At 38.2% G+C, this 27,368-nt stretch overlaps 2 protein-coding genes across 2 annotated transcripts; both read left to right on the plus strand.

Annotated features, from left to right (window-relative positions):
- The first annotated feature begins 12,754 nt into the window (after positions 1-12,754).
- On the plus strand, positions 12,755-13,887 carry LOC149037856 (melanocortin receptor 5-like). Its single transcript, XM_089186510.1, has one exon. The coding sequence runs from the start codon at positions 12,755-12,757 to the stop codon at positions 13,715-13,717; it is 963 nt and encodes a 320-aa protein (XP_089042636.1). The 3' UTR covers positions 13,718-13,887.
- A 9,247-nt stretch (positions 13,888-23,134) lies between these two features.
- Positions 23,135-25,624, plus strand: LOC113668948 (melanocortin receptor 5). Its single transcript, XM_027184927.2, has one exon. It carries the CDS (start codon positions 23,835-23,837, stop codon positions 24,783-24,785), a length of 951 nt encoding a protein of 316 aa, XP_027040728.2. The 5' UTR covers positions 23,135-23,834; the 3' UTR covers positions 24,786-25,624.
- Positions 25,625-27,368: the final 1,744 nt, after the last annotated feature.

The raw sequence follows: 27,368 nt of genomic DNA on the forward strand, positions 1-27,368 counted from the left end.
ATGGCGACAAAAAATGTAACGGGAGGTGGAACACAGACGAAAACATTTCAAAGATTGCTATGCTCCCTGTTGTGGGTAGGTGACTCAAAACAACAGTCCCTGTAATTCTCAGCAGTCAACATTTTCCTCTCCATCACAGCAGTCCTCGGGAATTCTCTCATTCTTGTTGCCCTTCACAAAGAATCTTCCCTCCATCCGCCATCCAAACTCTTTTATCTTTGTCTGGCAACAACTTATCTGTTGGTTGGTCTTGTTAGCCAACCTCTCTAAGCAACTTATTGGATGTCCTTGGTTCCCAAACAGTCTGCATATCAAGCTATGCATTACGTGGAGTGTCTTTGTCGACGTTGACAGCCATAAGCGTTGATCGACTTCGCGCCATTTTGTTAGGACTGAGATAGAAAGAGATTGTAACTTTGAGGCGCAGGTATATCATTTTGGTTTATTCTCTCATCTCAATTACAATATAGACCTTTGATGCAGCCCTCTAGGGACACCATCTTGCCTGTTAATCTCAGTCGCCTCGTACACGGAGATTTTTCGCGCTCTCAGTCATCGTCAGGCTCAAATACAAGATTATGGTCAACAACAGTCAACCAACCGAATGCTCTGAACATGGCGCGATACAGAAAGGCAGTGAACAATGCTCTGTGGGTGCAGTTAGCTTTAGTTGTCTGTTATGTTCCACAATTTATAGTGAAAATTGTGATCTTTCTTAGTACAAAGAGATTTTCGAATTTATTCATATTCCTGGGAATGGCAAATGTCTTAGTGTTCTTCAACTCTACTTTAAACCCGTTCCTTTACTGCTGGAAGATAGAAGAAGTGAGACGAGCAGTAAAGCAGACAATTAGACAAGCAATCTGCTATACATAGGGGTAGACCTGTTTTAACGTTGGTAGAACTGTTTCTTCTTAGCTTAATATTTGAAAATTATAAATGTCAGAAGAGAGGTGTAGATATGCCAATTTATGATAAAAAAGAGTAAGGAAAATGACAAGAGCTACTTCTAAATAGTGCATTGTATTCGAATTATCTGACGAACAACCAACAAGTAAAAAATTGTAGTATAGTGGCCACAACAAAACAATGATGAGTCTCCAATCTGTGCATTGGTAATGAAGTATTGAAGGCTATTATTTGGAATCAGAATGCGATTGGGATTTTTTTTTTGCGATCAAAATATGATGAGATATGTCATTTGCTGTAATCACTTTTATGTGGTGCCCTTTAACGCTTCCCTTCCGTCCTCGGGGCCGCTCCGAATATCACGGAATAAAAAAGAGGTTCTGTGCAAATTTTTGAGGAGTAAATAATATTAAAAAGTTAACGTTGTCATAAATGTCATAAATGAAGGTACATCTCGTAGAAAAAATGAGAACTAAATAAATTTGAATTGCTCAGCGATGTTTAAAACTTCAAAATTATTTATCAATCGATGGATTTCCAACCGCGATTTCCAGATATCGCAGACTTATGTTCTCAAATACTCCAGAAGATTTAAAAATGTTCGTTTATTTACTTTGGTTTGCTGTGTTATGAGCTAAGCCGGGCAAGCCAAGCTGAAACTGATCTTTAAATGGAATATGATTAAATAATTTAGAATGTCCTAGGTTGTTAACCATATCTCTATAAGCAGAGCTTTTTTCAGGCGTTCATTCAATAAAACGGAGCGAAATGGCACAATAGTGGAGTGAAAAAAACGGGAGAAGTTTGGATTGGGTTGAGTCGGGTCAGGTGAACGCCGCTCTCGACTTAAGTCTACCTCTTTTTTCGCTCCATTGTGACTATTGCGCCGTTTACTGTGCACTTGGTTTTACTAGCTGAACTCCTCCAACTGACTGTGTTATCACTCGAAAAGCTGTCAATAAAGGCTGTGATGCAGACTACGAGTGACTACTACAGATGTTCTCTTCGAGTCAATAGTGGAGCCACTTATTACGATAGAGGAATCGAGACAAAATGAATACAATCACCTGTGGTAGACATTACAATTTTAATTGTTACTACGGTAATGCTTTAAAATCAAATAATTACTTAACAAAACAATTTAACTTACTTACTTAGTGGTTTATAAAGTATATAATATGTAAAAAAGGTTTTTTTAGCTTTGTGCTTTGCGCCTATGAAATGATTGACTATTTTTTGTGTGTAAAACCGCATTGTAGAAAAAACGCTAGTATAGTTTCAGTTTGCCGTAGGTTTCAGTTTGCCGTAGGTTTCAGTTTGTCGTACTTATGTGATCATAATTCTGACAAGTCCCGGGATCACAGCATTGGCATAAGCACCTCGCCATCTGTCAGTAACTTTCGGTGAAGGTTTTCCCAAGTCTCATACTGATGTTTTCATCATTTCTTTTGAAACAGTGATCATAGAGAGCATAAATTTGTTCCTGTTATACGATACCATATCCAAAATGTCGTTTACCCATTTGAAGAACAGGTAACCAAAACAAACACCACTTTTCGGTAACAAACTTCCGCCTTGAAACCAGAGATTATTTGCATTCAAAATTTTTCCCGTAGGAGGAATATTCGAATAGCTTATGATCTTTTGAGCAACATTTCCACCCTTTTATCCATCTGGACACCTTTTAGGGTAAAAAGGCAGGATAAAATGTTGGACAATTGAATCCCTTTTAGGATGGTTATTTAATGCAAGCTACACATGCCAACCTCTGGGGGAAATGTTGATATGTTTTCAAAAACGGAAGACACTTGAGATCGTTCCCGCTTTCCAAATAAGGTAAATATGCGTTAAAACGCTTGATTATCTATGCATTACTAACACTCGAAAAATCTCTCAAGGTTTGATGATGCTGACGAAATTCACGTATTTTGGAAGATAACATCAATTTTGGCATTTTCCGCTGGTCCGGCGACTGAATCTTCAACAATTAACTGTAAAGTGCAAGATCCGGCCCATCTAGAGAGAACGTACGAACAAAGCGGTCACAATCGTAAACAAACAAACTGGTTCTCAATCGAAGAGCACTTTGGAAAAAGACAGTTGCAAAAGGAATGGGTTGAGAATTTCAAACTTGAAGGACTCGCAAGCGATACAAAACTTTCATTCTTGCTAAAATGCTCTCCCACGTGATCACAGAAACACCTGTTTGTTTGTTTGCTTGTTTGTTTGTTTGTTTGTTTGTTTGTTTTTCGGCTGTAGTCGTTGAAAACTCAAAATCCCCCAGTGGCTTTCTTTTTTTTTTTTTTTTTTTTTTTTTTCTGATCCGGAGGCCTCACAGAACTCGTAAGTACTTTCACAAACTCTGAACTTGAAAACGTTACGCTTTATTTCTTTTTTATGTGTGTTTTTTTAGTCTTACCGCAGCCTACACTTGAAATACTCTGAGAGCCTAAAAGAAGTTTACAATAAACGTAGTTAAGAACTGATTCGCGGGATTGTCTGTACAGTTCCCACATGACTGATTTCGCCATCTCTCGTCGATCTGGAATGAAAGCGAACTTCGCAGTGATGAGCACTACTTGAGCAGTAGAGAAAATAAGACTTAAAAAAAAAAGCATACAGGCCTGTGCGGGATTTGAACCCATGACCCTTGCGATACCTGCGCAGAGCTTTACCAACTGAGCTGACACGCCAATTAGAGCTGGTCTCTATGTTGGTTCCAAAAAAACCCTTGAATTGGTGAAGAAATGACTATGAATATATGGAAACAAATTATGTGAACTGCGAATGAAGTCGTGAATGAAAGCGATCTTCGTAGTATGCACCGCCGGTCACAAATCTGTAGAAAACAATATCCCCAATCAATATGTTTAGCACATCAAAAGGGGGAACCATAAACATTAGTAAAAACATCTGAGCCTCACAAGACGGAAATGTTAAAAAAAAGGTTTAAAAACCCAAACAGAAAAACGATCGGCGGAAAAGTAAACTAAAATCCATGAAAAAAAAAAGAAAGAAAAAAGAAAAAAAGAAAAAATTGGAAGTGAGGAAAAGAAGCGACAACAACAGGGAAAAAATCACGGGAAAAATGAAATGAGAAGTAGCAAGTATGATCTGAGCGTCCAACGTCAGCATTTGCATGATGTGTATGGGCTGCAATCTATTTTTTTCCTGTCTGTTTTGATTTCCTTGCTTGAAGAAAACAGAAAGACTTCAGAATCCATATTCTTCATTCTAGTCTTTAGCCTATTCAGGACGGCTAAGCAGACCATCAAGCGAACTTTGCACATTTGACGAGTACCTCCCATGGTAACGAAATGAAGATGAAAGTTTGGAATTCGAAACGCAATTCTTCTCCTATATGTCTAAGAACTTGACAAAAAGAAACGTTTCAAAAACACTGCCATTCATGAATCCCCATGATGACGAATATCGTTGTAGACAAGAATACATAGCACGCCTAACAACTGTCGATTTGATGATTATTTAGTCTTGATTATAGTATGGTGGAGATCTCAAATGTTTAGTTTTCTAAGGTTTATTCCAAATTAGATGAAAATATGGCGGCAAGAATAAAAACTCTTATTTTTTAATTTGCTTCTACCATTTCTTTATCGACGACCTTGATCCCGGTTACCACAGTGAACCTGAATTTTCATCGCAAGGAATTTAAATTTTATTTATATCCTTCCGCTCGAGAAAACTACGTAAGTAATGTTATCTTTACTTCTAAATATGGATGATTTTCCAGGAAAATAAGCAATTGGAGTTCTCAACAGAAAATCGAATTCTAACAAACTATTTCACAACTAAATTTGAATCCAGCACCATAATCCTCAATTGTAGCTGCAGACTGTCTTTCTGATGTCACCGGCCAAATTATGAATTTGACGCTTGTGTAGTTAATTGCTAATTTAAAAGGAAGTGAATTCGTTTGCAATATGGTGACGAGGAAACAATTATAAATTAGTTTCATGAAAAGCGCTGTTTGATATCGTGGGGATTAATAGTGCTCGTTTAAAATATAAATTTTTGTTCTACAGTTTTGCTGCTTTCCGAAATACCTAGATGTAGAGAAAAACCGCAAACTGTCATATGCTGCTTAGCGAGATTAAAGTGGATGCGTCCCAGACATTTCTTTCTACGTCGCGAAGGTGTTATCGGAATCGGTCACTCAGTCGTCTTCCTTCCAAGAAAGAAGAGGCTTAACTCACCATTACTTAAGTATTTAAAAAAATGGAACCTCAAGCTTCTTGACCCTTTGTTTTACACATGTCGCCGTTTCGTTCCAAAGTTAACAAATTTGTATCTGTAACCTAAATTAATTTTAAAATTGGAATTTTTCTCTCAGTTTGCCTAAGCTGATAACAATTCATGGCGTCCCAAGATAACGTGAATTAATAATTCACGCTATTATCCGGGTAAGGCAACGAATGCGATCCATACAACACTACGGCCGATGCGTTGGTCAAACCGTCCGGATGATTTATTTGAGTGACGACGTTTTTTTTCTGTTGTGTTGGGAAATTAACCTATCACAATTGCAGTTTTACTTTACCCTAATTACTAATTCAAATTCGCGCAGAAAAACCGGTCTTTTTTTCTCTTTCGTGTCACAAACCTCACAGCTATACCTGGTCAGACAATAGTGATGAATCTTTACTATCTGAAATTGCTATTCATAAGCTAAGTTTTAACTGATCTTGACTTGGAGGGTGGTGTTAAGACGAAATACTTCTCGTTGTATCCAAGAATAACGATTGCAAGATGATGGAGACAAAAAATATAACGGGAAATGAAACACATACGCCGTTATTTGAAGAATCGCTACGTTCCCCGGTTTGGGTTGGTGAGTTTAAACAACAGTCTATTTCATTCTCAGCGGTCAACATCCTCCTCTCCATCAGAGCAATTCTCGGGAATTCTCTCATCCTTGTTGCCCTTCACACGGAGTCATCCCTCCATCCGCCATCCAAACTCTTGTATCGTTGTCTGGCAACAACTGATCTGTTAGTTGGTCTTGTTAGCCAGCCTCTCAATGCTACCTTTTGGATGTCCGTGGTTCACGAACACTGGAGTCTTTGTCGATACGCAGGGAAATCAACTGTCGCAACAAGCTATGTATTATGTTCAGTTTCCTTGGCTACGATGACAGCCATAAGCGTGGACCGGCTTCTCGCCCTGTTGTTGGGACTGAGATACAAAGAGATTTTAACCTTGAGTCGCACGTATATCATTTTAGCTACCGTTTGGGTTGTATCTCTGGTCGCTCGTCTATTCAGTTATCTCAATCACACTATAACTGCTTGGTACGGCTTTATAGGTGTGTCATCTTGCCTAGTTATCTCCATTGCCTCGTACACAAAGATTTTTCGCACTCTCAGTCATCATCAGGCTCAAGTACATGATCACTTTCAACAACAGCCGAGCCAACCAAATGCTATGAACATGGCAGGATACAGAAAGGCACTGTACAGTGCACTGTGGGTGCAGTTAGCTTTAGCTGTCTGTTATACACCCTATTTGACAATGCTCGTTGTGATCCTTTTCAGTAACAGACATTTCATCTACTTTAAATCCGTTTCTTTACTGCTGGAAGATAAGTGAAGTGAGACGAGCAGTAAAGCAGACAATAAGACAAGCAATCTGCTATGCATAGGGTAGACCTATTTTAACGTTGGCATGTACTGTTTCCTCTATAGCTTATTTTAAAAACTATAGACGTTAGGAGAGAATTCAGGTCAAAAATTCAGGTCTGTACGGAATTTTAGTTCCAGATAACCCATGAAGTGGTGAATAAATGACTGTGACTATATGAAAATCATATATGTGAACTGCGGATAAAGTCGTGAATAGAAGGGATCTTCGCGATAATGAACCATCGATCGCCAATCTGTAGAAAACAATATATCCGACATAACACACTCGCACACCAAAAGGGGTAACGAGAAACACAAATAAAAAATATCTGAACCTCACATGACAGAAATGATTAAAAGGCCTTAAAAAACCCAAAGAGAAAAAAACGATCAGTGAAAAAGAAAATAAAAAGCCATTTAAGGAAAGCAAAAGTTTAGAGCATAAACGACGAAAACAGGGGAAAAATCACGGGGAATGATGAAATAAGTAGTGCAAAGTATGATTTATGTGTATATGTAGAAACCTCCTTTTAAGCAAAAAACAAAATATAATATGTGTAACTGAAGAGCTAACAGCAGTTATTTCTCATAGCAGGCCTTCCATTTTCTACGTAACAGATTATTTGCACGGATATCAGTCTACAAGCCTGAACGTAAAACACATGATGATAAAACTGAAGTTTAACAAAATGAATGTAAGTAACTTTGAGGACGCATTTAACAATTTTCCAAATCAGTGTTTTTTGGCCCAAGCAAACCGCAATTCAAGTGGGACTCAAGGCAAACACCTTCGCTTCAGCTCACCATCACCGCAACAGCCATTGCTTGTCCATGGATCATATTTCTAAACATGTCAGTGATCTTAGCAATCAAGAAAATAAGAGAGCTACAGAAAAACTCTAATATTCTGATTACTCATTTGTCCGTGACTAATCTTTTAGTTGGCGCATTTCAATGCCACTTTCAATCGCTGTGGAGGCGTTGATTCTTCGGGAACTGTATCACGCAGCACAATCTATTTGATGAGTGAAATCGGTGTCTCTGTACTGATCACTTTATGTACTACCTTGCATCAATATTTATTGCTGATAGCTTGGGAGGTGTATGTGGGAATAGTTAAATAGACAGAGTACAAAGTGTTAGTAAGAAAAGGACGCGTATAGAAGTATACTGTAATCGCTTGGATGGAAAGCGTCACAAAAGTGGTTTTATATCAAGCATTAGTTTTCGCTGAAACGTTAACGGTATCCAGTCACCTCGCCACCAAGCAGACTCGCCACCAGCGAACTCGCCACCAAGGAACGATCTCGCCACCAACGTACTCGCCACCAAGCGAAGTCTTCTCGCCACCAACCACCAATAAAGAGATTAGTCGAGGACAGTAGGATGTTCGGCTGATAAGTCTGTACTCAAACTTTATAAACGTATGTTGTCGAAAGCACGTTCGAAACCGATAAGTTTGTTCGCTTGTCTGTACTCAAACTTTATAAACGTATGTTGTCGAAAGCACGTTCGAAACCGATAAGTTTGTTCGCTTGTCTGTACTCAAACTTTATAAACATATGTTGTCGAAAGCACGTTCGAAACCGATAAGTTTAGTTTTAATACAACTGCTATCGAGTTTCATTTCATCACTTATTTCTTCCCATGAAGTTTCATTTTCTCTCAAGTAAGTTTTTATTCCTCGCATCGAGTTTTGCAATTTCTCCTCCCTTACGTGCAAAAGACAAACACGATACGTTTCGATGTCAATGAGTTAGGAACGGAACACATCTAACACGTCGCTGAAGGTCATAATTTAAATACAGACAAGCGCACAAACGTATCGCCTGATTTGAATTGTGCTCGTTCGAACATCCTACTCTCCTCGACTACTTTATTCTAGTTTATCTCTTTATTGGTGGTTGGTGGCGAGAAGACTTCGCTTGGTGGCGAGTACGTTGGTGGCGAGATCGTTCCTTGGTGGCGAGTTCGCTGGTGGCGAGTCTGCTTGGTGGCGAGGTGACCGGTAACCACATTAACAGTGGTTTATTTTTATCACATGATTTATATCGAGGTGCAGAGGCAAAACAGATGTCAAAACAGCCCATTGAGTGCTCTAAAGATTAAAGCAAAAATGGAAAGGAAACTTGCCTAAACTGCGTTTCTGCTGTTGATAGCTGCTTTCGTTTGTAGTGTTCCGATACTAGTAGTCATGACCTCGGTATCATACTCACCAGTTTTTCGCACGTATTCGGCTTTGCGATGGGTATATATCGGGATTCAAATAAACTCTCTAGCGAATCCCACCCTATATTTCTATAGAAAAAAACATTACAGGAAAGCTCTTCTACAACTGATAGGATTGGAGAAGATACAGGAAATAGATCGAATAGATCTCAAAGGGCGTTGAGCAAGGCGGAATCTTGTCACCGTGGAGCTTGTGGACACCGAAGGAGCTCGAAGCCTAAAACGATCACATTCATTTCCAGAGCAGACTCTTGTTTGCAAATTTTGGCTTGTTATCTTTAAGTGTCATGAATGCGTCTTTATCGGCTGTAGCGTCTACTCTGTCGTCGATTCCCAGTTTCGTCGCAATGTCTTTGTTTTCTTCATGGATTGCTTGTGTCGTCTCAGTCAGTGCTTTCTTGTAGGATTTCGTGATGCTTTTTTCTAGTAGATCGTTGTATGTCGATGGCTCAAGTTTGAAGAAGTTGGTCGTTTTGTCAGCGGCGATCAGTAGCATGGGTTCATTTTTGATGTGGTCGGTGTCTTCAACGACTATCTTCACCGACTCATCGAAAATACCGAGCAGTTTTTAGTAGAATTCGCTGGAAAGCCCACTTCTTTCTCAACCCCGACACGGCCTCGCCCTCCAAGGAAACTTACGGCTTCAAATCAACCAAGAACCCGCCTCCCATTGAAGAATTAAAAGATTTCGAGGACGACATGCTAAGGATGATCCAGTCCGTAAAATTCAAGCGAGTAAACAGCCCCTTCCTCAATAAGCTAAAAGAAGACACCGACCACATCAAAAATGAACCCATGCTACTAATCGCCAGTAAGAAAAACCCAGTTGCCAGAGCAGTCACGGAACCGGGCCGACCTGCAATTCCTAATGCTTGTTCGGTTGGGAAGCATTTTGGTCAAAGGGCTGACAAGAGGAGGAGATGCAAAGTTTGTGCAATCACTAGAAATGCAAGAGGGAAACCTAAAACATACCAAACTAAATTTTAATGTCCTAAATATGAATCACCTTTGTGAGCATCCATGCTTTCAAGAGTGGCACACCCTTTCAAGGCTTGCTTGCTTTCTTGATGTTTTTGTTAGAGTATGGTAACAGTACCTTCTTTATAAAGAATTGAAAGATTTTGAAGTACTTTTGGGTGGAAAAGCCACAGAGAAAGTTATTTTAGTTAATTTCCATACGTCAGCTTCTTCAATTTCAAGTTACATTTGCACTTTTAAAAATACAAAGCGTCTATCAGGAAATTATTATTTTTTACTTGAAGAAACATCCACTGAACTAAAAACTGTGCCATGCGAACAACTGATTAAATATTCTTTGTAATTATGTATAATTTTTTTTTCTTAATGCGCAGAACATCTGGGAAAAAATTGTGTAAATCAAAAAGATTATGATTTAATTTGTATAAATTACATTAATTATGTCAAATAGATTAGTTACCATGGCGACTCAAAATAGATATCTGTTTATATCTATGGCTCATGATATTTTCAATTGTATTACTTTCCAACCATGTATAGCATGTCTACATTGCTTTCAAGTGGACTTTTTTATTAAAGGAAAAATATTATATCTCTCCAAAAATTCAGTCTGGAAAGGGTCAAAGACTGCTTAAGGAAAGTGGTAGTAAGATTTTCGTTAAGTTGCATTAGTTGGCATGTTGGTGATTTGCACAATCGTTCACGTCAGGTACCGTGTGATGGAATGGATGTCGCATTTTGCAGGACGTATTTCACAATAACTAATCCTTTACGTTGTTAGTAATAATTACTCTATGATGCATCGATCAATTCGAAGCTTTAACGACCCCCTACCCTGTGCAACCCATGGGCATTGAACCGTCTTCCGTGCCCGTGAGGTGGGGAATTTGAACCTTGCCTGGCTGAGACGTGAAATTTGAGCCGCAAGCGTAAAGTCTTTCCAGCTGTAGACAAGTGTTGTATATTTAAATTTAAAGATGTTTAGAGGCAAAGAGTTCACTTTGGCGACCGAATGGCTTTGAAGAAAAAGTCCTTTAGGTCTTGGTTTATAAGCCTCGTCTATGTGGGGGTGGGGGGAGGGGGTCATCCGGGGAGGGGATTTTGAAGCTTCTAAGCTTCCAATTGATCAACACATAGGTAACGCAATACACAATTAAACCGCTAACGTTTATAAACTACTGCTTGGGAAAGCAAACTCAAAATGAGGCGATTTGGTATGGAAATCTGCACCACAACCGTGAGTAAGCCTGAAAATCAGGGTTTACAATTTCTATTGATAGGGTTGCAAAATCAGGGGAAAAGGCCTTATTTCATTCGTTTTTAGCTGGAAAAATGTTTGTTCAGTTAAGAAATTCGATTCTTTATATATCATTTTACAGCAAATGTAGAATAGCGCACATTTTGATTAGATTTTTTATTTCCACTCAGACCAGCAAGCACAAAGCAAAATCGTTTTGTAACCAGTAGTCTCCTCTTCGAGACAGCCGAACAAATGAAAATTGGGTAACATAATTTATCAAAGTCATGGAAAGGGGGAGATAAATGTTGACTTGTATCCCCTTAATAAGCTCCTTTTCTCCCCCTTAGTGCCATTTGTCGCATCATTTGTTTCTGTTCCGCCTTTTTATCATGTCCACCTTTCAAATGTTTTACATCTTGCGAGGTTGATTCTGTAGATGTGCTGTGTACGTTGTTGGGCCCGACTTACATGACTCCGCTGACCTCGTGCTATGCAGGACTCTATACCTCAATAAGAATCGAAAGAGTTAATAATCAGTCAATTATTTTCGTCTTTATTCTCCCTAATATAAAGGTAAATCGTTTATCCTTCAGGAAGAAAGGAACAAAAATAATCCAATCACTTGCCGTATACATGACAGTGTGCTTGAAACAAGAACAAGAAACAAGAAATTTAGGGTAATTTTGTATTATGAGACGAGTTGATAACCCAAATTGGCCACTGTAAAGAGTTTAAAAGCTAAAGTTTTGAACGTTAGACCTTGGAATTGTGGGTTGTGTGTGGGTTCGTCTACAGAAAGTGGAGCTACGCTATCGGAGGAAATACGGTGACGAAAAAGACAATAATTAAATGGATCAATTTTTGTTCTTCAATTTTGCTGCTTTCCGAACTGCCTAGATGTAAGGAAAGACCGTAAACTGACATACGCTGCTTATGCAGATTAAAGTGTCTAGCTAACGACTGGTTTGGATACCTCATTGTCATTTCTTTCTACGTCGCGAAGGTGTTCTCGGAATTGGTCACTTAGTCGTCTCCCTTCCAAGAAAGAAGAAGCTTACCTCACTATTAATTAGATACTGATTTGAAAAAGTGAGACCTCAAGCTTCTTTACCTTTAATTTTCTCGACACCACCAGAAGTAATCCGGTTGAATTTACAGTCACAAAAGAAGTGGGTAAATAGTATTTGAAAAACTTAAGATAGAGACGGCCTAACGACGTAACATCTTACACCTGTCCCCGTTTCGTTCTTAAGTTCAGACAAGTGTAACACGTAGGAAACAAAAATTCAATTATTTGTGGAATAAATTTGCATCTGTAACCTATATTAATTTTGAAATTGAAATTTTTCTCTCAGTTTGCCAAAGATGATAACAGTTCATGGCATTTAAATTAATAATTCACGCTATTATCCGGGTAAGGCAACGATTCCGATCCCAACAACACGTCGGCCGACTGTCCGCCGACGATTTTTTTCTGTTGTGTTGGGAAATTAACCTATCACAAGGGCAGTTTTACTTTCCCCTTATTACTAATTCAAACTCGCGCAGAAAAACCGACCATTTTTTTCTCTTTCCTGTGACAAACCTCACAGCTTTCGGGCATTTTGCTTAGTCAGACGCTTCTGATGAATTTTTACTCTCTACAATTGCTATTCAAAAACTAAGGTTTAACTGGTCTTGACTTGGAAGGTGCTGTTAAGACAAAATATTCCTCGTTGTAACTAAGGATAACCTGCCAAAGAGTGGGAACGACTATAGGATGATGGCAAGAGCAAATATAACGGGAAGTGGAACACCGACGAAAACATTTGATGGATCGGAATGTTCCCCCTTTTGGGTAGGTGAGTTTAAAACACAGTCCATTTCATTCTCAGCAGTCAACATTTTCCTCTCCATCACAGCAACTCTTGGGAATTCTCTTATCCTTGCTGCCCTTCACAAGGAATCTTCCCTCCATCCGCCATCCAAACTCTTGTATCGTTGCCTGGCAACAACTGATCTGTTGGTTGGTGTCGTTAACCATCCTCTCTATGCTACCTATTGGATGTCCGTGGTTCACGAACACTGGAGTCTTTGTCGATACTCATTTAAGTTAACTGGTGTAACAAGCTATGCATTATGTTCAGTGTCATTGTTGACACTAACGGCCATAAGCGTGGACCGACTTCTCGCCATGTTGTTGGGGTTGAGATACAAAGAGATTGTAACTTTGAGGCGCACTTATATCATTTTGGGTATCGTTTGGGTTGTATGTCTAATCACTGGTTTATTCTTTCATCTCAATTACCCTATAGCCGCTTGGGGCAGCCTTATAGGTATATCATTTTGCCTAGTTATCTCAATCGCCTCGTACGCAATGATTTTTCGCGCTCTCAGTCATCATCAGGCTCAAATCCAAGATCATGTTCAGGAACAGTCAAGCCAACCAAATGTACCAAACATGGTGCGATACAGAAAGGTACTACACAGTGCACTGTGGGTGCAGCTAGCTTTAGTCGTCTGTTATGTACCATATTTCACAGTGGAAAGAGTGATCTCTCTTCGTAAAGAGCGATTTCCGAATTTCATCATAATCAGGGGAATTGCAGTTGTCTTAGTGTTTTTTAACTCTACTTTAAACCCGTTCCTCTACTGCTGGAAGATAAGTGAGGTGAGACGAGCAGTGAAGCAGACAATCAGACAAGCAATTTGCCATGCACATATAGAGGTAGACCAATTTTAACGTTGACATATTATTTGAAAAATTATAATTGTTAGGAGACAGGGAAATTTATGCCATATCATGATAAAAAGAGTAAAAATATGAAGAGCGACTTCTGAATAGTAAATTGTATTCGAATAATCTAACGAGCAACTAACAAGTAAAAAAATGTAGTTTGGTGGCCATAACAAGACAATAACATGTCTCTAATTTGCGCATTTGTAATGAAGTAGTGAAGCCTATTATTTTGGAATCAGAATGCGCTCAGGATTTTTCTTTGCGCTCAAAACTTGATGAAATATGTCACCTGAGCTCAGAAATATGGTTTAGAAATAACGTACTGTTAACGGAGCCAGCCGCTCGTTTTTGTCATCATTGGGAATTAGCCCTAGTGTTTATAACGAAACTTTCTAAATTAAAGATGCGGACTTTGTTAACATCTATGCAAATACACAGAACGAACTGCTTAGAAAAGAAGTTGATCATCTCTATTTCATAAGGAGTTTTAGTTTAAGACCGACCGTTTGCCTAAGTTAAGCTCGCAAATTATAAGAGGAGAAAATTATTATAAGAAATTATAAAAAAACTCTGACATAGTTGATGAGACTAGCTGCTTTTAAGTATGTTTCTAGCATCAATTAAAAAATTATATCGATAGCAATGCTACAGTTCTCAAAAGCCTATCCATAGATTCTTTGTGCAAATTTAAAAGCACTTTTTTACGAATTTGACTGAATATTCAAGATGTCGTGGCTCTATGACAGGGCATTTAAACACAGCTGGTCTTGTGTTAAACATTCTCTCGTTTTAATGACGATCGAAAGCAAAAACTGATAACACACGCTCAAGAAAACTCAAGATAGCTTGTTGTTATATTAAGAAGGATCGTTAATCACCTCAAGATCACCGTCATGAAATATCACCTATTCGTCTACCCTAGCTATACTTTCTAACTATCGATGACAGTTATGTCTCTTTTAATGTGAAAGAGCAATAACACAAACGAATTGATGTTTACTCGGTAAGTTTACCAAACCATAACAATTTTACTACCATTGGCAGTAATGTCGCAATCTGATTGGCCAATTTGCCGTTGTCGAAAAGAGTACAGACAACGCGTAATGATCTTGATCACGCACTGAAAGGATCGTTTAATTTCACATGGATATTGTAGTTAAAAAAAATCGACAGTGGTTTATCGTGGTCTATACTCTTATTGACAACAGTATTCTTCATTACAGTGATCAAAATTTGTTGCGGAATCACTCGGCTTCACAGACCACGGTCGATTTGATAAATGGAGGGTTTTCGCCAACAGCACTGTTTACCCCTGAAACATAATCTTATGTTCTACATAGCTGAAGATGATTTTCAGAGAAAGAATTGTTCCATGATAAGGAGAATTTGTATTGTTAATGGTTTTTAAGTAAACTGTTTACTGCTAGATCTATTTTCAGACTTTTTAGGGCATAAAGGTAGAGTACAAGGCAGTTTGATCGGTAGAGAGATCGTCATTATCTCAAAGTTCCAGTCAGATGAGACATGTAGAAACTCAAACATTTTTAGGGGTAACTATGCATCTGTAACCATAAATTAATTTTGAATAGGTTTGTGTAATCTAGTTTTCTATTTTTCCCAATACCGATTAACCTTTTTAAAAAAGGACTTTTACCTTCAACTAAGATAATTCATAACGTCCTTAGTTTGCGTATGTCATATTAAAAGTCGACAAACCACCTTATGAATAAAATATTACTTGAGTAAACAGATCTTTTTTTTGTTGTCAAACTGTGAAATAATTCTATCATAAATGCAAATTTCCTTGCCGCTCATTGCTAATTTAAATTTGAAGAAAAACCTGGCCTTTATTTTACTTTTTCGTGTGACACACCAGACGGCTTGTCTGGGCATTTTGCATAGTCAAACGCTACTAATAAAGTTTTTATGTAGTTTTCAATTACAAGGTGAGGTTTGACTGATCTTGACTTCGATGCTGCTGTTAAGACCTAATATTTCTGGTTGTCACCATGGATAATTTGCAAAAGAAATGGAAACAGCAAAGAAATTGTTTCCTATTGCCTTTTGGATACTTCTGGTGTCGCTGGTTTATTCTACATTTAGGCTATACCGACTAGATATGTGGCACGGTCTTATAACTATACGGCCTCACCATGTTATCTATTGGATCTCAATGGTTCACGAACACTGGAGTCTTTGCCGATATTCATTTTACGCAACCGGCGTAACAGGCTATGTGATATATTCAGTGTCTGTCGTCGCTGACGGCCATGAGCGTGGACCGTGCATAGCAGCTTTAACTGTTACCTGGGTAATGTTTTGCAATCAAATAATGACTCGACAAAAAATTTAACTTGCCTTACCTAATGGTTTATTAAGCAAACAATGTAGAAAGGTTTCTGCAGCTTTATGCTTTACGCCTATGAAATGGTTGAACATTTTATATTCGGTGGCAAAGCCGTATTGAAGAAAAAGAGGCTAGAGCAGTTTTTCAAAAAAACTAAAAAAACTTAGGCTAAAGAATACGGTATTATTGAACATAGACTCATCCGAAGAAAATTTCAAATTACTTTCTCACCGATTGAAATCTGCGTCGCAACCTTTTTGGTTCTTAGTCTGCCCTACGTAGGTGATCATAATTCCGTCTGACAAGTCCCGCAATCACAGCATTGGCGTAAGCATTTCGTCTAAATTAGTTGCTATCGAACATTGCAAACAAGTTAGAACCAAGACAAGTTTTGAATTTTAATTGACCGACGACCATTTTGAAAGTTTATATGTGCGTGGGAGCTAGGGAGACGAAAGCGTGGTTTGCGATCCTGGTTTGCATTTTCTCAAATCTGGTTGCTATGACCTTAAAACACAATGAAATGTGCAACACATTCTCTCAAGAAGTCTTAGATAATCAAAAGCGTGATCAAATCGTGGTTTCGTAAATTCTTCAGTCTTAATTTCATAAATAAAGCTAAACGAGGTACAAGTCTAACAACTTAAGCAATGCTGTCGCGATGAAAGCGTGGTTTGCATCTTCTCAAGTCTGGTTGTTACGATCAACACATTTCGTGATAAACCCAGGTTGTTTTACATCTTTTCTAGTCTGAATAATAAGCTAAGCAATGTTGTTTTGATTAAGAGTGGTTCTCTCTATCACAAGTTCAGTGTACATAGTTATTTTTGATAACCCCAGATCCCACGCAGAGTATTTAGTTGATTCCGTCAACCCAGTTCCCCAGCAGGTTCCACGCAATTGCCCAAATTCAAAATGGTCGTCGCTGACGTGACATTTGGCACATTCTGTTAGTGCCTTCGTCACAAATCAACTCATCTGGATATCACTCAATCAAGGGGCGAACTCGACTTGATGGGGTCGAACTCGAAAAGTGTGGGGGCGAACACGACATAAGGTAGGGGCGAACTCGAAGGGGCGAACTCGATAGGGGGCGAACGCGGTGCAATTCCATCTGTCAATAGCGAATGTTTTTGACAGTAAAACACTGATTTTTTCACAATCTATTTTGAAACAATTGTCACAGAGTGTATAAATTTGTCCCCGTTATACGATGTTATACCAAAATGACGTTTGCCAATTTCACGGTCGCAGTGAAGCGCTCTGAAAATTTCACAAAATTTATCGTTAGTTTCTGAATTGTGAGTCCCTATTTAACATGGGAGACAATGTGAAGTCTTTAAGAAAAGCCAACGATAACCTTAAGAGGCAGTTGCAAGATTTTTATCCGCAGATATCCAAACTTTCAAGAATAAGATGGCGGAAAAGAATGACGCCAAGAGAGCATCTTTGCCGACTGAAAATGATGTTCAATACCTCAGTGATGGTTATGATGCTCTTGTGCAGTCCAAAACGAATATGGTAGAAGATTTAGAAAATCTATCCTTGCGATTGGATATATTGACGTAGAATGTCACAGGAATCGACAAAGCCATCGACGAAATGCTGTTCTACAGTTACCAATGTAATATAAAAATTGTCGGTGTCCCACACATTAGTGAGAATGAATTAATCTTCCGAAGAGACTGTAGAACTATGTATCAAGTTATTCCTAGTCTTGGGGGCCGAAATACCAATCTCTGACATAGACATAGCACACAGGGTCCATCAACGAAACAACACGAGCAGCAATGGCCGCCGAAGACCTAATCCAATCATTTCCAAATTCACGAGAAGGATGACTCGTGAAAAAGTCTCAGCCGCGAAGAGCAATACCAGTACTCTAACAGTAGATGATTTGGGTCTGCCCGCACGGCAACCGTTGACCGTATTGCGATCTACAGCCGCTTAACATCCAAGTTACAGGAGTTGCTGTATGCCGCAAAAGTCCACTAGAAGTCATTCAATTACAAGTGGTGCTGGGCGAAGGGGGCGGCTGTATATCTTCACGAGACAGATACATTTGCATCACTCCGGCTGAGATCAACAAATGATTTGACAAACCTAAGAGGACGTGAATCTTCTCCATCTGGCCATCAATCCAGCGATACCTGAAGCTTGATCTGTAAACAACTCATTCTAAGCAGCTAAGTGCACTTTTAGTTAATTTAGTCCTCGTAATATTGTAATTCCTATAATATGGAATGTACGAGTAAAGACGCTGATAAATCTAGAAGATCTTTATTGAAGGAACTGCCATATTTTAGCTCAAGAGGAGATTTATCTATGATCCACTGACGATTTAACAATTCTTTCGTGATTCCCTAAAAAATTAGGAGAGATTTGGACAAGTTGTCGAGTATTTATGACCTGGATTTGTTTACTCTTAACACCAATATAGATCATAATTTTTCTCCTGTAGGACAGTCTCATATGCGAATACACAGCCGATATTTTCCCCGCATAGTTTTAGGGAAATGAAAACCAAGCAATTGGAAGATGAAATCAAGACAAGTTTTTCTGTTTTTTTTTTACAGTAATGTAGTCCGTTTAAACCTTCACTTTGAAAATCTCCAAACTCATCTTTTGCATGAGCTTGAGTTTCTCTTCAATGTTATTGGTGCCACTGAGACAAAAATTATCAATTTCAATTTTTACACATGTAATGCAAATATTCCAGGCTATGTTTTCCAATGTGCTCCCACTTCTCTAGAGTGTTGGGTTGTTCATTGACGAGACATTAAGCTATTGTGTTTCAGAAAAGATCTCGAATGAAGCCTTTTAGTTGCTGTGGATTGAGATTTCTTTTATCAAAAAGAAAAGCGTTATTTGCTGCATCTTATACAGGCAGCATAATTCACCTAAACGCTTTCAGTAATATTTTGATGAAACAATTCAAAATTTGACTTCTTCGGGAAAACAAGTTGTAATCATGGGTGATTTCAACACACATCTTCATAAATGAGACACGTCCTCTTATAGCCATGACTATATGTCTTCTCTTCAAAGCTGTTATCTAATCTCCACAATTGACAAACCAGCCCAGGTTCGTAGCTCTTCTGCTACTCTTATCGATGATATCTTTATTAACAACCCTGACCAAGTTGTGACCTGCGGAAACATAGTATCGGATATTAGTGATCATTTCTCGCAATTTGCATCTTAAAATCTGTGCACAACAATACCATTTAAAACTTTTTGACTCTAACTTGCCTAATATGAGAAAAATGTGGGGATGAATTAATAGCATACTTGCACGCAAATCAAAGAAAAGTAAATCCATCACTTCCATTAAAGATCCTTCGGATTCTGACAAAGTTATCAGAGACCCTATCAGTATAGCTAATGTTCTCAACAAACATTTTGCCTCTGTTGAACCAACTCTAGCAAATAACCTGCCACCCGCTAAGCGCCATTATGTTGACTTTCTTAAGAGAACTAAATCAACTGATTCGTCGTTCGCTTTTAACTTAGTTACTTGGAATTTCTTGCATACCAAAAAATAAATCTCATGGCTTATGCTCTTGTCCGACACAGATATTAAAGTGCTCTTCAAATCTTATAAGTGGCATTCTAGCGGATATTCTAAATACATCTATGTCAACTGGAGTTCATCACTCTTACTAACATTGAAGCTAAAAATGGCAAAGATTATTCCGATTTTTAAACAAGATGATAATACAACGTTAACAATTATAGGCCGATCGCTCTGCTTTCTAATTTCAACGGGATCTTTCAGAAAATATTGTTTAAAAGAATTGAGTCTTTTATTGCACAGAAGAATCTGCTCACTCCATCCCAATATGGTTTTCGCAAGGCACATTCTACTCAGCATGCAACCCAGATATTGTGAATGCAATACAGACAAATATGAACAACCGTTTATTCTCATGTGGGATTTTCATTGATCTGAAAAAGGCTTTTGACACTGTAGATCACGAAATTCTTTTGCGCAAGTTAGATCACTATGGTTTTCGCTGCATTATAAACATCTGGTTTTCTTCCTACTTGCAAGGGCGAACTCAAACAACTCAAATTGGTCCTCATATTTCTGAAAGGTTAGATTCTACCTGTAGAGTGCCTCAGGGTTCTGTTCTAGGCCCACTGCTTTTTTTGCTATATATGAATGACATACAGGAATCATCAGATAAGCTTAGTTTTTACCTTATTGCGGATGATACAAATATCCTTTTTGCTAATAAAAATCTGAAATCGTTTGAATTCGACGTAAATCACAAACTTAACAAAGTATATGATTGGTTAATAGCAAACAAATTGACCTTCAATATTAAAAAAAGTAATTTCGTAATACTTTGCCCTGCCCAAAGGAAACTTTCTTATCAACCTAAAATCATGATCTTTGATAACAAACAGAACACGAAGGTGGTTCCGGAGAATAAAGATTATGTCAAATACCTCAGGATTTTAATTGATAAAAATTTGTCTTGGAAACACCATACTGACCATATAATCATTAAGGTAAGCTGAACCGTAGGATTAATCGCAAAATTACGACACTTTCTGCCAACGCATATCCTCTTAAATATATATATACCGACGCATACCCTCTTAAATAAATATATACCAAGTTCTTATAGCCCCTTACTTAACATACGGTCTGACAGTATGACAGGCTTGTAAATCTTACCTTGACAAGCTCCCAAAGTTGCAGAAACGAGGTCTTTGCTTTATCTACTTTTCTGATCATAATGAGCTTGCAATTCCTTTATTTGTTGACGCTTATATCTTACCGCTAAAATTTGTTCATTATGAATCTATAGCTAATTTGATGTTTGACCTTCGAAACAGAACAGCTCCATCCAATGTTCAAGATCTATTTCAAGATATATCTAATGTTCATTCTTACAATACACATTCTTCTGCCTCTAATAACTTCTATACCAAACCTTCTAGATTATCCGTTCAAGCGAATTCCTTCTCTCGAATAGGAGTTAAAGTGTGCAATGCAATACCTCAAGCATTAAGAAATCTTTCCAAAAATGCGCTGAAAAGAAAACTTAAACAAATTTTATCCATCATATTAGGTTCACAAGACTTTTGTACAGATTTATCTGAGATTATAAAAAATTTAAAATCCTAATAATACTTTTCCTTACCTGTCCTGACTATTTTTTTATATACAGTAATGTACCTTTAATATTTTTTCATGCATGACCAGTCGACCTCATCGCCTGAAGAAGACCAGCAGTATGCAGTCGGAACGTCGCGATCTACATCACATGTGACTAAATCGTGAGACAAACGAAAAACTTAGCTTTTATTGTTTAAGAGTAGATTTTCTTGCCACCTATTGCTAATTCAAATTCGCAGAAAAACCCGGCCCCTTTTTTTCGTTTTCGTGTAACGTACTAGACAGCTTGTTTCTGCGTTTTGCATAGTCAAACGCTACTGTTGAAGTCTTTATGTAATTATTCCCCAAGTGAGGTTCACTGATCTTGACTCGGAGGATGCCGAAGTCGAAAACTTCCCCGTTGTTACTATAGATAATCTGAATGCGCAAAAGAGTGGAAACAACAAAAGATGCTGCCTATTGCCTTTTGCATACTTTGTGGTGTCGCATGGTTTATGCTACATTTTAGACTATAACGATTAGATATGGGCCTTATCATTATAAGGCCTCCCTTTGCTACCTATTGGAAGTCCGTGGTTCACAAACAGTGGAGTCTTTGCCGATACTCATTTTACGCAACTGGCGTAACAGGCCATGTGTTATGTTCAGTGTCTTTGTCAACGCTGACAGCTAAGAGCGTGTACCGACTTTTGTCATTCTGTTGGGCCTGAGATACAAAAAGATTGTAACTTTGAGGCGCACTTATATTATTTTAGCTATCGTTTGGGTTGTGTCTTAAGTCGCTGGTTTATTGTTTCATCTTAATTGCCGTATAACCTTTTGGTAAAGCTTTAGTGCTATAACATCTTGACTGGTAATCTGAGCCGCCTCGTTCACAAAGATTATCCGCGTTCTCAGTCGTCATCAGGCTAAAGTACAATATCATTCTTAGCATTAAGCGAACAAAGCAAATGCACTGAACATGGCGTGATTAAACCGATTATCGAATTTTATCACAGTTATCGTTGTCATTGGCCATAATGGCGAATGTTTCAGTTTTCTTTAATTCCACTTCAAACCCTTTTGTTTACCATTGGAAGATCAGAGATATAAGACAAGCAGTAAAGCAGACAATCAGACAAAAAATTTGCCATACGTAGGTTTCGACCTATTTCGATGTTTCCATGTTCTGCTTCCTCAAAGCTATTTATGGCTATTAAGAGAGAGGAAAGGATATACCATTTAATAAAAGAGTGAGGAAACTATAAAGAGCTACTTCTTATTTTTATATTGTATTAATTACAGGTTATCTTAAGAACAACTGAGAGGTAAAACATCTTAGTTTGGTAACTATATCACAAGAATATCATTTGCCAAATTTACACACTTATCATGATGCAGTGAAGTCTATTCTTTTCAAGCAGAATGTGCTTACAATTTTGTTGTTTTGTTAAAACTGGAATAGATGTGTCACATCGGCTCAGATACGCGGTTAAATAAATGTAATCACCTCTCGCATACATAACAACTTAAATTTTCTACTACGGAAATGTTCTACAATCAAATAATGACTCAACAAAAAAAGAATTAAAAGTTTATCTTACTGAATGGTTTATTAAGCAAACAATGTAAAAAAGGTTTCTGTAGCTGTATGCTTTGCGCCTATGACCGTATTGTAGAAAAAAAAAGCTCTTAAGTGTAGTTTTTCAAAATAACTAAATCAAAACCTTGGCTGAAATAACATGGTATTGGTGATCATAGACTCATCCAACTGCTTCCTGACCAAGTAACATCTGCGCTGCAATCTTTTTGCTTTTTCGAGTGTTCCGTACGCATGTGATCATGATTCTGGCATGTCCCGATATCACAGCATTAACATAAGCACTTCATCATCTGTCAATAGCTTTCAGTGAAGGTTTTCCTTATCAAACACTGATGTTTTCACAATTTTTTTTTTGAAACAATGGTCACAAGGAATATAAATTTGTCCCCTTTATATGGTGCCATATCCAAAATGTCGTTTAGTTTATCAATTAAAATTAGGAAACTTCCGCCTTAAAACCAGACATAATTTGCACTTACAATGTCTCCCGTTAGAGGAGCATTGAATTATTTATGATCTTTTGACCAACATTTCCACCCTTTAAAATGTGCGACACGTAGAGACCAAAAATTTTAATATTTCTAGAGCAACTTTGCATCCCTAACCGACACAGATTTTGAGATTGAACTTTTTCTCTAAGTTTTCCTAAGCTGGTAACGATTCGTGGCGTCCCAAGATGTCGGCCGATGCGTTGAACAAGGTGTCAGCCAACGGCAATCGGTCGACTAAAGACCAACTGTCGGTCGACTTTCGATATCCTATCACTGAATGTTCATTTGAGTAAAGAAGTGTTTTTTTATTTTTTATTTTTTTTATTTATTTTATTTTTTTTATCACAAATGTAGGTTTACTTTCCCCTTAATACAATTTTTTTTTTCATGTGACAAACCTCACAGCTTTCGGACATTTTACAAAGTCAGAAGCTAGTGATGAATTTTTACTCTCTGTGATTGTTATTCAAAAATTAAGGTTTAACAGACCTTGACTTAAAGGGTGCTGTTAAGACGAAATATTCCTCGTTTTAACGAAGGATAACCTGCAAGAGAGTGAAAACGACGGCATGATGATGGCGACAACAAATCTAACGGAAAGGGGAACACATACGAAAGCATTTGAAGAATCGCTATGTTCCCCAGTTTGGGTAGGTGAGTTTAAACAACAATCACTTTCATTCTCAGCAGTCAACATTATCCTCTCCATCACAGCAACTCTTGGGAATTCTCTTATCCTTGTTGCCCTTCACAAGGAATCTTCCCTCCATCCGCCATCCAAACTCTTATATCGTTGTCTAGCAACCACAGATCTGTTAGTTGGTCTTGTTATCCAGCCTCTCTTTGCAACTTACTGGATGTCCTTGGTTAACGATCACTGGAGTCTTTGTCGATACGCGAGGGACGTAGGCTACATAGCAGGCTTTACATTGTGTGGAGTTTCTCTCTTTTCAATGGCGTCCATAAGCGTGGACCGACTTCTCGCCATGTTGTTGGGACAGAGATACAAAGAGATTGTAACTTTGAGGCGCATGTATATCATTTTAGCTATCGTTTGGGTTGTATGTCTAGTCGCTGGTTTATTCACTCATCTAAATTACCGTATAGCCCTTTGGTGCAGCCTTATATATACACCATCTTGCCTGTTGATTTCAATCGCCTCCTACACAAAGATTTTCCGCGCTCTCAATCATCATCAGGCTCAAATACAAGGCTATGTTCAACAACAGCCGAGCCAACCGAATGCACTGAGCATTGCGCAATACAGAAAGGCAGTCTACAATGCACTGTGGGTGCAGTTAGCTTTAGTTGTCTGTTATGTACCACTTTTTACAGTGAAAATTGTAATCTTTTTTAGTTCAAAGAGATTTTCGAATTTGTTCTTAATCTACGGAATGCCAATTGTCCTAATGTTATTTAACTCTACTTTAAACCCGTTCCTTTACTGCTGGAAGATAAGTGAAGTGAGACAAGCAGTAAAGCAGACAATCAGACAAGCAATCTGCTATGTCGAGAGGTAGACCTACTTAACGTTGGAATGTACTTTTTCTTCTTATTTGGAAACTGTGATATCTTTGAGTTTCACCGATTATCGAATTTCACCATAATATGGGGGCATGGCGAATATTTTAGTTTTCTTTAACTCGACTTGAAACCCGTTTCTTTACTGTGAATTTTAAAACCATTCTTATCACCAAAATCGAATATTTAAGGGGAATACGCGTCTTTATCACAAGCCGTGTACACAAAGCCGGTCTTATAAGAAAACAGTCTCTCATTTCATAAGAATCGAACAGGAAAGCTGCTGACACACGCTCTTGAGTACCTATCACTGCTCTAAATTTAAAAGGTTTGTATGACAGCTCACCACTTCAAGTTTTATTTCCGCGCTTCAATTTCATCTGATGGTCAAAAACTGATTTATGTCAATACGATTGTGAGAAAAGGAATGATTATAGCGGAAGGAATAAGACTTTGGTTTAAAAACTACTACGTTCTAATCTCTTTTATGTGGTGTCCTTTAACGCTTTCCTTTCGTCCTTAGGACTGTTGTGAATATCACGGAAATAATATAAGGTTTTTGTGCAAATTTTTGACCAGTAAATAATATGAAAAAGTTAATGTTGCCATAAATGTCATAAATGAAGGCGTATCTTTTAGATAAAACGATGTATAAAGGTACAAGATTATTTATCGATCGACTGATTTCCGACCGTGATTGCTAGATATCGTACACTTATGTTCTAAAATACTCCAGAGAATCTAAAATGTTCCTCTATTTACTTTGTCTTGCTGAGTCATGAGCTAAGCCAGGGAAGCCAAGCTGAAACTAAACTTTAAATAGAATTTGTTGAAATGATGTAATGTATCCTAAGCTGTTTAGCATATATCTATAATTAGAGCTTATATTTAGTTGTTGTTGTTATCACCAGTCTTTTACAGGCGTTCATTCAGTAAAACGGAGCGAAACGTTACACGGCACGATAATAGCCAAGGAGAGGAGAAACGGGGAAGGTTTGGGTCGGTTCGGTTCGGGTCGAGTCGGGTCAGGCCGGGTGAAAGCCATTCTTTACCCGACTCGATTCAAACCCCTATTTATTTTCGGTCCGCCCTGAGGTTTGCACCGTTTACTGTGCACTTCTTTTACAAGATGAATTCTTCGAAAAGGCTGTGTTATCACTCGATAAGCTGTGAAAATGCTGTGATGCTGACTGCAAATGACTACTATAGATATTTTCTCGGAGTCTGTAGTGGAGCCATTTATTTCGAAATAGGAATCGAGAGACAAAATGAATGCATTTTCTTGTCGTGGTGACGAGAAAAAATTAAAGTAAAAATAACGGAGTTAAATGAAAAGCATTCGTTGGGGATAAATTTAGTACTTACATATTACTGATTATATACCAAATTCCCCCAAACTTTAGCCCTATATGAATAAAATCTTGATAAAAAATTAATATCAACCACTGGTGTTGGGATAAAGTACGTACACAAATCTGAAAGGTGGTGTGAGACTTCGGATAACCTTCGCAAAAAAGCACACCGATTAGCTATAAAAAAGTATTTTAGGGTCTAAAAACAATACAAGTTTTTAAGATCTGGGGAATTAATGAGGGCGTACATGCAACTTTGGTATAGTTTCTAAAATCTTAGCTGGCCTTAATTATGTAAGTAAAAGATCGAACGATCCACGGTAATAGCTGATCCCTCGCTTAAGCTCGTTTAGTTATCAAGCTGTTCTCCTGACAGATACGCCTTGATTACAACAAAACCTGTCAGACTCCTCGACTGGTTTTAGCTCAGTGTTGTGCATTTGATGAAACCAGTATTACAATGTTCGTTGATAACGTGGATAAATCAGAGTTTATCGTGTGTCTAATCAAAGCTTAGTTTCTTCAGCCGTTTCAGCCCAGGGCCTGGGTGCCATAAGGCGTGTGCAACACATCATTTCCTTGACCTCTTGTCTGAACTGATAGTTCAGGAGGGCACACACAAAGAGGGTTGGCAGCTGAGTTAAACAGCATCTTCATGTCGACAGTAGTAATATGGACAAAGATGATGTTGAGATTCGAGGCGATTCTTAATACGTATTCAACTGACTCTTCTCCCCAACAAATTGCGAACATGACACTGACTGTTGTGACCATCAGAGTGATACGTTTCCGCACCCTCAGCACACCCTGAGAATGGAGAAAGGTCAATTCAGCTCAGCAGTATGTGAAGATCATATTTCAATCGCAAATCGTGACTTCTGTTGGGCCTTATGATAAACCAAATTGTTTGAGGAGGGAGGGAGGGTGTGGCGGTCGACAGGGTCAGTTTGAACCCAATATGCTGCGAAACATGTCATTCTAGATATACATCGAAGGCATCCTTACTGAAGAATTCATTTGACAACTCTGGTCAGTGAATCTAATCCTGAAATGTGAAATTGTCATCCAATTTTCCATATCTACGCACAGAGATTCCTGAAAGTGTCTGAGCTCAAAGACCAGGTTAGAATCGGTTTATATTGCCATTTTGTTTTGGGAAAAATGATGTTGGTCTAAAAACTCACATGTTGTCTATAGTTCAATGGATTGCCATCATTAGGATCGCACCAG

The sequence above is a fragment of the Pocillopora damicornis genome, chromosome 11, assembly GCF_964200805.1.
Source record: "Pocillopora damicornis chromosome 11, jaPocDami1.2, whole genome shotgun sequence".
Taxonomy (NCBI): Eukaryota; Metazoa; Cnidaria; class Anthozoa; order Scleractinia; family Pocilloporidae; genus Pocillopora; species Pocillopora damicornis.

Coding starts and splice junctions, on each gene's coding strand:
- LOC149037856 (XM_089186510.1), top strand. CDS start 12,755: ATGATGGCAAGAGCAAATATAACGGGAAGTGGAACACCGACGAAAACA.
- LOC113668948 (XM_027184927.2), top strand. CDS start 23,835: ATGATGATGGCGACAACAAATCTAACGGAAAGGGGAACACATACGAAA.